The 11,453-nt window shown below is 42.9% G+C and overlaps 1 protein-coding gene across 1 annotated transcript; it reads right to left on the bottom strand.

The window, feature by feature from the left end:
* Positions 1 to 1,908: 1,908 nt before the first annotated feature.
* Positions 1,909 to 3,355, bottom strand: LOC133720459 (uncharacterized). The gene is made up of 2 exons (XM_062146759.1): positions 2,841 to 3,355; positions 1,909 to 1,998 (listed from the first exon to the last, which is right to left on the bottom strand). The coding sequence occupies exons 1-2, from the start codon at positions 3,214 to 3,216 to the stop codon at positions 1,958 to 1,960; spliced, it is 417 nt and encodes a 138-aa protein (XP_062002743.1). The 5' UTR covers positions 3,217 to 3,355; the 3' UTR covers positions 1,909 to 1,957.
* Between the last annotated feature and the right edge of the window lie 8,098 nt (positions 3,356 to 11,453).

Genomic DNA, 11,453 nt, shown 5'->3' with positions numbered 1-11,453 from the left:
GAAAATCCCATACGCGGAGCGAAACGGGGAGAGGGAGGACGGCCACTCTGAGGTTCATCTTTCCTCCTCTGTTTCCTTTCTTCTGGACCTGGCCCGTGTTGTGCCCTCCAGATGGAAGGGGCTTTGGTTCTCACCTCCTTCTCCCCCTTTCTCTTATTGATAGAATCTTGGAGGGATGAGAAGGGATGGACTCTTTGAAGGAATGGGTTCAAGCTACAGAATGGCTGTTCCTGTACTTCACGTCCAGCTAATGGTGGTTACCAAGGCTAGAGGGGGTGCAGAGACTCAAGCTGATATTTGGTTCCTTCACTCTCTGCCCCTCCAGGAGATAATGGCGCGGCTCAACCCGGCGTTGGATTCCATAGCTCCTTCCAATTGAGGGGGCTTGGAGGCTCCATTTTCTTTTACTGGAGTCTCCCCTTCTCATGAATAATGGTGTTGGCCAAGCCTATGTTGTATTCCTCTACCGCTTCCATGTAAAGGGGCGCGGGGGCTCCGTTACTCCTCTTTTTCCTTCCCTGAAGTCTGCCCCTCCTTGAGATAATGGCGCGGCTCAACCCAACGCTGGATTCCATAGCTGCTTCCACTTGAGAAAAGATTTAGAAGATAATCCGAAGATTCTTGTTTTGTATTCTAGCCACTTTTGGCTTGTAATGAATGTATTGCTTTTGGCCGCAAAGCCACTTTATGAATACAATAATATTTTCTTATCCTGATATCCAAATATCCGTGAGAAGCCAATAATTGTGTCTCGCAAGGCCCCAAATATAGGCCCCCATAGTTGTATATTGAAAATAATATGAACTTTTAAAATATGCTCCGCGTCAAAAAGAGCCTCGTGGCGAGGTTTTTGAGGACATATGTATCTTTTGGATCCACTTGCTGGCTCCCAACTCAAAACTCTTAGCGACAATAACTCATTCTTTTCCGAGATTTAAGGCACTAATCACTCATTGAAAAACAACAGTCATGAAAAATAATCTCGTGAAAAGAACAGTTACCTCCTCGAAAACCGTTCGGTTCCCTCGTGCCAATAATCCATTCTTTTCCGAGATTTAAGGCAACTTTAATCACGCTTTACTGACATCGGTTTGACTCTTTAACCATCCAGCAGGTGGAAATGCTTTTCCGAGACTATTGGCCAAGGGTGGAGATTTGCATGCCCTGTTCCTATAAATAGGTGCATTATGGGGATGGGAACGTTCACGCCAAAAAAAACCTTCCTTTGAGTTTCAGATCCTCAACAATACCCTTCTTTTTTACGAACATCTCTCTGTCAATTTCAGTCCTTCTCTCACAGATCTTCAGTCCTTCCCAATAATTCTAACAACAATCTTTCTTAATTACTTGTCATCACCATTCTTCTATTCTCGCATTCTCTCAACCCTTCACCAATGGAACCACAAACCCAGCAACCAATCGAGGATGGAGGAAGCAACAAAGCAGCCGGGAGTAGTGCTAACATGCTTTGTAGGCGGAACAGGTGGAATCCCAATACAGATCAGATAAGAATCCTCAAGGAGCTTTTCTACAATAAGGGAGTTAGGTCCCCAACTTTAGAGCAGATTCAGAGGATCTGTCTCCAGCTGAAATGGTACGGCCAGATCGAGTTCAAGAACGTCTATTTTTGGTTCGTGAACCAAAGGGCTCGGGAGAAGCGGAAGAAGAGGTCCACTTCGGATGTTCATGTGCCCATGCAAAGATCAGGGCTTGTTGGTGATGACAATGGTACCAATTGGAAACCTGAGGATCAGTATATTAACTTCGAATCTTCTGCATCTGCTTCTGCTTCTTCAGCTGGTGTGATTGCTTTTAACGGGCAGAAGGGGAACTATGGTGGTTATGGATCTATGAACATGGAGATTGAAACCCTTCCTCTGTTCCCCATGCATGGTGAGGACATCTTTGGTAACATGAAGACTACTTCCGATGGAGGTGGCGGTCACGGTGGTGGCTCTCACATTTCCCTTGAGCTCAGCCTTTCCTGCGAGGGCAAAGCTGAAAAAAAAAATTTCCGGAGCCGCTGACTCGGCTTAGTATTGTATAGTGTTGCCCCCCTAGTGTTGATAGGCAAAGCGAAGAAATGATTATGGGCCTCAAAAACAGGCCTTCATGAATGGGCTTCGCGAGTGTAGGAACACTAGAATTTCCCACGAAGGCTTATGCGAAGAGACTGGCTAATAAATTAATCCCTCAGTGTTTTGACTCCTCAGTAATTATGGATTGCACTAATTTTTTATTTATTTACTTTTTTTTTTTTATTATTTTTTTTTTTTTTTATAAGTAGTTGAATTCAATAAGACAATGTGAATCAAGGTTTAGACATGCGGCCCAAGTATAGTCGCCTAGACACAAATTTTCTTTCAAATCCTTTGGGCAACCTTACTGAAATGGCCAGGTGGGGGAGGGCGAACAAGAGAGGCAGAATCCATTTTGGCATGAGCTACTCCCACATAGTGGTTTAGGCCCATTTGCACGCACTTCTGGATTCAAGAACCTGTCATGAACGTTGTCCCCTTTCTAGACACCATTTCACATAGGCTATACTTACTAAGATGAGAAAGGTCATAAGTGTGAAGACAGTTCAACAAGTGTTAATAAAAGCCGCCCTTAACCTTAAGGGACCTGAACTAGGCACCAATAAGGAGTTTAGGCCAATATTAACAAAAGAGACTTCACCTATTCCGTTATGATTCACAAACCCTTACCAAATTCAACTATTATTCCGTTATGATTATTATTATTATTTTCATTTATTAAAAGAAAACTAGAAACGAAAAAATTAACAGAAAATTAAAAGCAAAGAAAGAAAGAAGCTAGCATCACCATGTTTGGCTAACCTCTAGAAGACCACGGGGGAGGCCATCTATGCTTCATTCCAAGCTCTGATGTATCAAAATTTGTAGGGTAAAAATCCCTCCTGTGAGAGCTTGTAGGAAAAGAACAAAGATACTTCTCGTCGAAGAATTGGAAGCAATTTGGCTCGTAGGAGGAGTAATCTTGCCCCCCAAGTATCTTTGTTGGCATAGAATTAGCCACAGATTGGCCATTATAGACGACCACTTGTTGGTTTGAATTCTCATGATCAAGAGCCTCAAAAACAACAATTAGGTCGCCTAGATCATATTTAATCACCGCTTGGCTATTAGAATTTTTAAGAAATTCCTTTTGGTGATCAACAGAATGAACATGGGCTCCATCTTGCCCCCCATGCATCTGATCAGTAGCCACGTATTTGGCTTGATCAGTGGAGAAATCAGATATTTGTTCAGCGACAATTGTATTGTCAGAAGAACAATCTTGTTGATGACCTTTTCCATGCACAGCCTCTGTGTAAGGCTGTGACTCACCAGTGAGACCCTTAGGTTGATTGCCACCTATAAGCAAGTTAGTCTCATAAACGACCTCTTCTCGAGTGTTCTGCTCAATTTCTAGGTCCCAATCGCGAAACCTCTGCTTTGTTTTTGCGATCAAAATGGCCATGTCTCTGGCTTGCTTTTCTTTATTCCTCTCGATGTTGGCCATGATGATCGCGAGTTGTTCATCAATGCTTGCCCCCTCTGGGATGGGATTAGGCATAAACTCATCATTAATGGCAGTATCGCCAGTGGTGGCAACATTGACCATCTATTTACTTTAGGAATTTCTTTTGGTAAAGATTTTCCCCTAGCATCTCAATGATGGTAAACAAATGCAAAAAGACTCTAGTGTAGTCCCACCGGGTGTGCCAAAATGTTTGGTTTTGAAGCCCGGTGGTTGAATGTGCTTCAAGAGAAAAGACTCTGATGTCGTCCCACTGGGCGTGCCAAAATGTTTGGCTCCAATTTTGTTGCAGCTGGTCAACAGTCTCTTTTCTGCGCGGGCGTGCCAGCACCGTTCGGGTGCGGTCGTCGGGGGTGTCCCTTGACCTGACTTCTTTCAAGCAATTGTGGACGAGGAGAGCACCAACCTCGTCGTGGGATTCTTTGTGCCTCGTGGCGAGGACTTTTGCTGAGCTTCTTGTTAACACAATCGATACTCAATATTGTAGATCGAGCAGAGCGACATCACCGGGAAATGTTGAGATCTTGCTAAAGCGTGACTTTAGCTTGGCCGGGTTGCTAGGGCGTTACCCTTGCTTGGCTGGTTCTGTAACCGTTGTGGTCGCGGCACTACCGTCGGCTCCCGAGGAGACTAGGACCGAAGCACGTTGACAGAGGGTTTGGTGGCACTGAAGGTCGGCTTCTGAGAAGACTAGGACTAGGAGTGTGATCACCGCTAAGAGAAAGAGAAGGAGAGGAGTTGCTCTTAGAGAGGTTTGCTCTAGAGAGAACTTAGATCATCTTAGAGATGTTGTTGTTGAATGTGAATGTCTGTTTTAGAATGAGAAGAGAAGGTGTTTATATAGGGAAGAAAAAGAAGAGTGAAATGATGAGTGGAAGAAAAATAATGAAAGTGGAATATGAAAGTGATTTGTAAAATATGGAAAAGATAGAGAAATGATGAAATGAAAGCAAGGCATGAAGGTGCAAAAACATGGAAGTGATGATGATCTATTAAAGAGATTGTCTTGAAAAATATATCCAAGGAAAAGAAGAAAAGCATCTAGCTTTCTTCATGTGGGTAGGAAACATGAACATGTGAATATTGAGCTGGTTTTAGGTCCGTTTCTGCCCCTTTATTCCTTCAATTATTTATCCAACAGGAATTCAGAATGAGCTTTCGACTTCTTCATAAAAAATGTTCCACTATGAGTGTAGATCACCCTGGTAAAATTTCAGAGCTTTTCATATAGTGGTTGGGCCGGAAACGCTGCTGGACCTCTTACAGGTCCAGTTTTCCAGTTTTGCTTCTGTAGAAAATTGGACTGATTGTTTGAAGGCCTTCCACTCAAAACAATCTCTGGCACTCTTCATAAGAAATGATCCTTGGGCTGTCTAGAATGGATCTGGAAAGTTTCAGCACATTTCGATTTCATTTGGTTAGTCTGCCACCCCTCCTTCCTTGTCTAGCTCGGTTTTTCCTAGCCGAAGTAGGAAAATATGCTAAAGTTGACTTGTCATACTTCCATGCTTCCATGCTTCCATAATAGGCTTTATTTAGCCTCTAAATATATATTTCGAACTTGTCGACAATATATAGCTTGAGCCACTGACATTGGCTCAATTTCTCCAAGACACGCCTTGTCAGGCCAAAATGTTTATTTTGGGTCCAAACATTTACGGCGTCGGCTAACTGGCATATTTTGAAGGGCATTTTCATCTATTCGTATGTAAATTAATTTTTTTTCTCTAAACATTTTTCCTCTCTTTCTCCTTCTCTCTGCCCTGTACAGATTGTTTGCTAGGAAAATGGTCATTTACCCAATTTTTGGGTTAATTAACCCCACTTACCCAAACACTCTAAGAGATTGCTCACTTACCCAAACATTCTAAGAGATCATTTCCCTAATACCCAATTAATTATTTTTTTATTCCTTTTTATTTATTTTTGGGACAATTTTGCCCTCTCCTTCTTTGTCACTTAGAGAGAGAAGTCATCGGAGACCTTGTCGGACTCCCGTGACCAGTGGCCGTGTTTGGACCCAAAATGAGCATTTTGACCTGACAAGGCACGTCTTGGAGAAATTGAGCCAATGTCAGTGGCTCAAGCTATATATTGTCGAGAAGTTCGAAATATATATTTAGAGGCTAAATAAAGCCTACTATGGAAGCATGGAAGCATGGAAACATGAAAAGTCAACTTTAGCACATTTTCCTACTTCGGCTAGGAGAAACCGAGCTAAACAAGGAAGGAGGGGTGGCAGACTAAGAAAATGAAATCGAAATGTGCTGAAACTTTCTAGATCCATTCTAGACAGCCCAAGGATCATTTCTTATGAAGAGTGCAAGAGCTTTTTTTGAGTGGAAGGCCTTCAAACAATTAGCCCAATTTTCTACAGAAGCAAAACTGGAAAACTGGACCTGTAAGAGGTCCAGCAGCATTTTCGGCCTAACCACATGGAATAAAAATCTGAAAATTTGTCAGGATGATCTACACGCATAGTGGAACATTTCATATGAAGAAGTCGAAGGCATATAATGAAGTCTTGTTGGAGAAATAATTGAAGGAATAAAGGGTCAGAAACTGACCTAAAACCAGCTCAATATTCACATGTTCATGTTTCCTACCCACATGAAGAAAGCTAGATGCTTTTCTTTTTTTCCTTGGATATATTTTTCTTCTACAATCTCTTTAATAGGTCATCACAACTTCCATGTTGCTGCACCTTCATGCTTTGCTTTCATTTCATCTTTTCTCTATCTTTTCCATATTTTACAAGTGAACTTAGATCTACTTTCATTATTTTTCTTCCACTCATCATTTCACTCTTCTTTTTCTTCCCTATATAAATACTTTCTCTTCTCATTCTAAAACACACAAACACATTCACATTCAACAACAACATCTCTAAGATGATCTAAGTTCTCTCTAGAGCAAACCTCTCTAAGAGCAACTCCTCTCCCTCTCTTTCTCTTTCTCTTAGCGGTGATCACACTCCTAGTCCTAGTCTTCTCAGAAGCCGACTTTCAGTGCCACCAAACCCTCTGTCAACGTGCTTCGGTCCTAGTCTCCTCGGGAGCCGACGGTAGTGCCGCGACCACAACGGTTACAGAACCAGCCAAGCAAGGGTAACGCCCTAGCAACCCAGCCAAGCTAAAGTCACGCTTTAGCAAAATCTCAATACTTCCCGGTGATTTCGCTCTGCTCAATCTGCAATATTGAGTATCGACTTGTGAACAAGAAGAAACTTCAGCAAAGTCCTCACCACGAGGCAGAAAGAATCCAACGACGAGGTTGGTGCTCTCCTCGTCTACAATCGCTCGAAAAGAAGTCAGGTCAAGGGACATCCCCGACGACCGCACCCGAACGGTGCTGGCACGCTCGCGCAGAAAAGAGACTGTTGACCAGCTGCAGCAAAATTGGAGCCAAACAGGCCGGCCGCGGACTCCGGTGACAGACTCTGGCGACCGGTCACCGGAATCCCGAATCCGGCTACCGGACTGGTGACCGGATTCCGGCGTCTGAATTTATTGCCCCCTAATAATACCCGGTAATCATATTATTGCTCCCCAATAATCATATTATTGCTCCCCAATACTCTTTTTATTGCCTCCCAATAATCATATTATTGCCCTCCAATAATCATCATTTCTACCTATTTTTCATAATTTTCGATCAAATTTAAGTGTTAGAGCTAAGCAGCACATCAAAATGTCCATGGATCTAGTCAGTTACATCAATTCAAAGGGACCAATTCAAAACACAGAGCCATATATGTTGTAGTGGTAGTACAACTTCCAAAACAAAGCCACGAAACTAGTGTGTCAGAAGGAAAGGCAGACCTAGCATCATTCTCCTTGTCACCGTCGTAATCCTCTACTTTCCAAAACTGCTTGCAACCGCGTAAAACTGGACCTACTTGACTATCATTCATATAACTCATGGCTGTGGTGAAGAAATATTCGATCTCATCACTTCGAGGCGCTTTGCTCACCGCTAGCGGCGCCATCTCGTCGGAGTTCTCCAGGCACTGCTTGCTCTGCGGCATCGTTTCTCTGCTGATTTTGACGAACCGAAAGAAGCGAATTCATATCCAGATCCATAAGCGAATGAATCCAGATCCAGATCCTCCCTCCCTCCGCTCCTCAAACTCCTCCCAAGGACTTCGGCGGCGACGCTTCCCTCAACTACTTCGAAGACGAGGATGACAACACCGGCGATTTCGGCTCCGTGATCATCAATAGCGACCTAATCGAACCACAAGGGAAGCCGAGCAGTGGACTGCGACGGAGGAGGAGAGTCGTCGCTGATTGGGACGGTGAGGAGGACCAGTGCCGGTGGCGAGTATGCAGGCCTCCGGCGACGGGCTCGGGAAGCAGAGGAAATAGAGAGAGAGAGAAACTGGAGGTGGAGATCGGGGGGGGGGGGGGGGAGAGAGAGAGAGAGTCTGGGAGGAGAGAGAGATGGATGAGTTTCAATAGATGTTAGATTGGGTAAATGAGGTTAAAAAACTCTTAGTGGAGTAAGTGGACAATTTTTAAGCTGAAATTGGGTAAGTGGTCACAGCCCCATTGTTTGCCTTCTTTGATCATGAACACTTTTCATCCTAACCAATTACAAAGTTTTATTTTATATAAAAGTTTTAAGAAGATTGCTAATCTTGATAATGATGGTCTAGATCAAAGTGAAGGCATGCATGCCCAGCTGAGCAAATGGGCAACACATTAAGTCACTTTGAGCCACATGTTTGATCAATCAATCAATGGCATGAACAATATTTGTCTACTTTGTTCTTCTTTATCTTCTTCTTCCTTAGACGTTGGTAGGTGACCGTCCTTGGCCAATTCGCCCATCAGAGAATCGTTCCGCCGGAGCGCTTCCGATCACCACCATATGGCTTGATCCGGCGACGGCCAAACCCATGATGAAGGGGATGATCGGAGGCAGATCTCGATCGCGGCGGAGACACCAGCAATGGTGGCAGAGGAGGAAGCACTAATTTCCTCTACCTCCACACCGCCTCCCAGGCCTCCCACCAATGGACGAGTTCCGGCGATCAAGAGCTCTTTCTCTTTGATCTGAAAAAGAATATCCTAGTTTCACTACGATGATGCTCGAATTTCCTCTATGACATTTGCTATATCGATCAAAGAGCTTTCTCTTTGAATTTTTCTTCTTTGATCTCGCAATTTTAGTTTCAAGATTTACATTGCCTAATTCAATGGTTGGGTCCAAGAAGAGTTCTATCAAGCCTAATTTTCTAGGCTTTTGTCTTTCATTTTCCATGTTTCTCTAGCAAGAAAATGATTTTGTTCTTGGAGAATGTACGTTGTGTATGCAGATTTGATGATTGAGTATGAGCATTTTTTCTTGATTTTGTTCTTGGAGAATTTTGTGTATACAGATTTGATGATTGAGTATGAGCATTGGTAGAACTTTTATTTGTTTTTGTGCATGATTAAATGGATAGTGGGATTCTCTGGGCCAGCTCCCATTGCCATTGAATCAGATCGACCAGCAGCTGAGAGCATTATATTCCAGAAGGCCTTATAGTCTTGAAATGTCCAGCTTGATTTCTACAGAGTTTTTGAAGATTGGGTTTGAGGTGAGAAGAAGGTGAAAGAAGGACATGGGATGGACTGGAAAATCTCAAATTCTCAATCCCAAAACACACATCAAATTAGTTTTCTTGAATTTTTCAGATCTGACAAAATCCAGATTGAAGAGAGGTAGAAGGGAAATGGAAAATATGATCGATGAAGAAGATGAGATTTTAGTTTCAAGTTTTGAACAAAATCTTTAGTTGGAATTTGGGAAATGGAAAAGATGATCGATGAAGAAGAAGTACGAAAGAAGAATTGATAAGCAAGGAGTAAGTGACGAGGAAAATTCTTCACTTGGATTCCGGTGGAAAAAGAAAAAAAAATTTGCTTTTTTTATTATATGAAAAGGAATAACCAAGGAAAAAAAAAAGTAAGGGGTAAATTGGTCATTTCAAGTTTAAAATTGTCAGCTGACAACTTTCATAACGGACTTAACGACTCTAGGTACCAATCTTCGGTCGGGCTGAGAATCTCAGGTACCGTATTGATATTTTTTTTAAGTTCAGGTACCAAAAGTTATAAGAAGGAAAAGTTCGGGTACCGTATGAACAAATCCCAAAAAATTATACAAAATGTTACCAGTTGCTCCCCATGAGCTGTCGAGAAGGCAATAGCTTCTGTTTGTCTTATAACCATAGATGATGGAGTATGGGCATCTGGTGTTTTCCTCAACAAGCAGGGTCTGATACTCACAAATGCTCACCTCTTAGAACCCTGGAGATTTGGTAAAAGGACGGCAAGTGACAGATCCATTTCTGAGGCTCCTCCCCTCCTATCTGACAGATCTCTATCTCCAGGGTATAAAGGAGTTGATGGTGAGCAAAAGATTCAAGGCTTGCTGCCAGGGCTTCACAAGAATGGAGATCCCTCAGTTGGGAATGAATATGGAGCATTGAACTCATCTTACAAAGGCCATAGAAACATACGTGTCCGCCTGGATCGTATGGACCCTTGGATTTGGTGTGACGCCAAAGTAGTCTATGTTTGTAAAGGACATTTATATGTCACCATGTTACAGCTCCAGTACATCCCAGATCAGCTTTCCCCAGTTGTCATGGACTTTTCATCACCATCTTTAGGATCAAAGGCATACGTTATTGGACACGGACTGTTTGGACCCAGATGTGGTAATCCTTGCTCATATGACCTTTTTTTTTTTTTTTTGAGGAAAAGAGATAATATCATTCATTTATCCATGGCCAGAAGGCACGTACATCGAATTCTGTCTTACACCAAAATCATAAATGGTATAAGCTATCAGGCAAAGGACAGGTGACCCTCATTGTTAACACATGCGCTCACTTATTGAGCCTACATACAGGAGATCAAATCCTCTCCTCTCTTTGAAAAATAAACCTAGTCGCCTAGAGACCTCAATTGGTGTACAACTAGAGAGAACTAAGAAGCAAATAGTAAAAGACTCAATGTCAAGTACTAGGCAAGGAGACCCGGGAACCAAAAGCTTCCCATTGCCCTTGTCTCGAGAATCCTCCGTCGTAACTACTCTAGAGGATTTGCTAGAGGCACGAAAGTGCGTAGTTCCCTAACAAAATTAGAGAGAAATACAAACCTAGGGTTCCCAAAGCAAGAAATATAATAGTAACTAAAAAACAATAAAATATAAAATAAAACATCTTGAACCCAGAGTAAAAAACCCCGAGCCCAAGATACATTAGGCCCAGACCAGGCCCACCACCGGATTAGGCCCAAGAGCTCCAGCCATTGAGCCCGGCCCATGACATGTGCTGCACTGACAACCCAGCCACCACCATCGTGCTTCCAAGCCCGTCACGCCGCTGCTTGCAGATCCCGACCTCCGGCGAAGTCATGTCGTCGATCAGCACCTCAAACCACCCTCCACTACACGCACCGAAGCCAGTTCATACCTTCTCTTCACCGTCCTCTGCTGTAAGCATTGAGATCGATCCATGAAACTCTAAAGATTTTATGGCAAGATCGGAATGGATCAAACCATAGAAACCACCAGAATAGATACGAAGCCCAGCCACAAACTGATAGGAGCATAAAATGCGATAAATACAAAGTGCAATCCTTTACACTTTTCTTAGCTATTTCCCTTAAAAAGTTAGTTTTAACTTTGTTTTCTTTTTAGGTTGTTCGTGGAGTGATTCAAGAGAAATAGGAGCTGAAGGGAGCAACGAAGCCATGGATCACGAAGTACTGATGCAGAGGACTAATTTTGATCAACCTTTTAGCCGGAAATTAAAAGGGAAGTCCATGGAAATCGTTGTAAAAAACAGTTGCTGCACAGCAGAAAACTGCAGTTTCATAATCAGCTTTCTGGGAACGGTTTTGAGGAGCAATTAT

Source organism: Rosa rugosa, chromosome 7, assembly GCF_958449725.1.
Source record: "Rosa rugosa chromosome 7, drRosRugo1.1, whole genome shotgun sequence".
NCBI classification, from domain to species: Eukaryota; Viridiplantae; Streptophyta; class Magnoliopsida; order Rosales; family Rosaceae; genus Rosa; species Rosa rugosa.
Note: the sequence above shows the minus strand (reverse complement) of the source record. Positions and strands in the feature narration are given on the sequence as shown.

Excerpts from the sequence above, each read along its gene's own strand:
- LOC133720459 (XM_062146759.1), bottom strand. The coding sequence starts at position 3,216 with ATGCATGGGGGGCAAGATGGAGCCCATGTTCATTCTGTTGATCACCAA. Across the intron at positions 1,999-2,840 it reads TCCCCCGTGGTCTTCTAGAG|CTTTGCCCTCGCAGGAAAGG; the intron begins GTTAGCCAAACA and ends TTTTTTTTTCAG.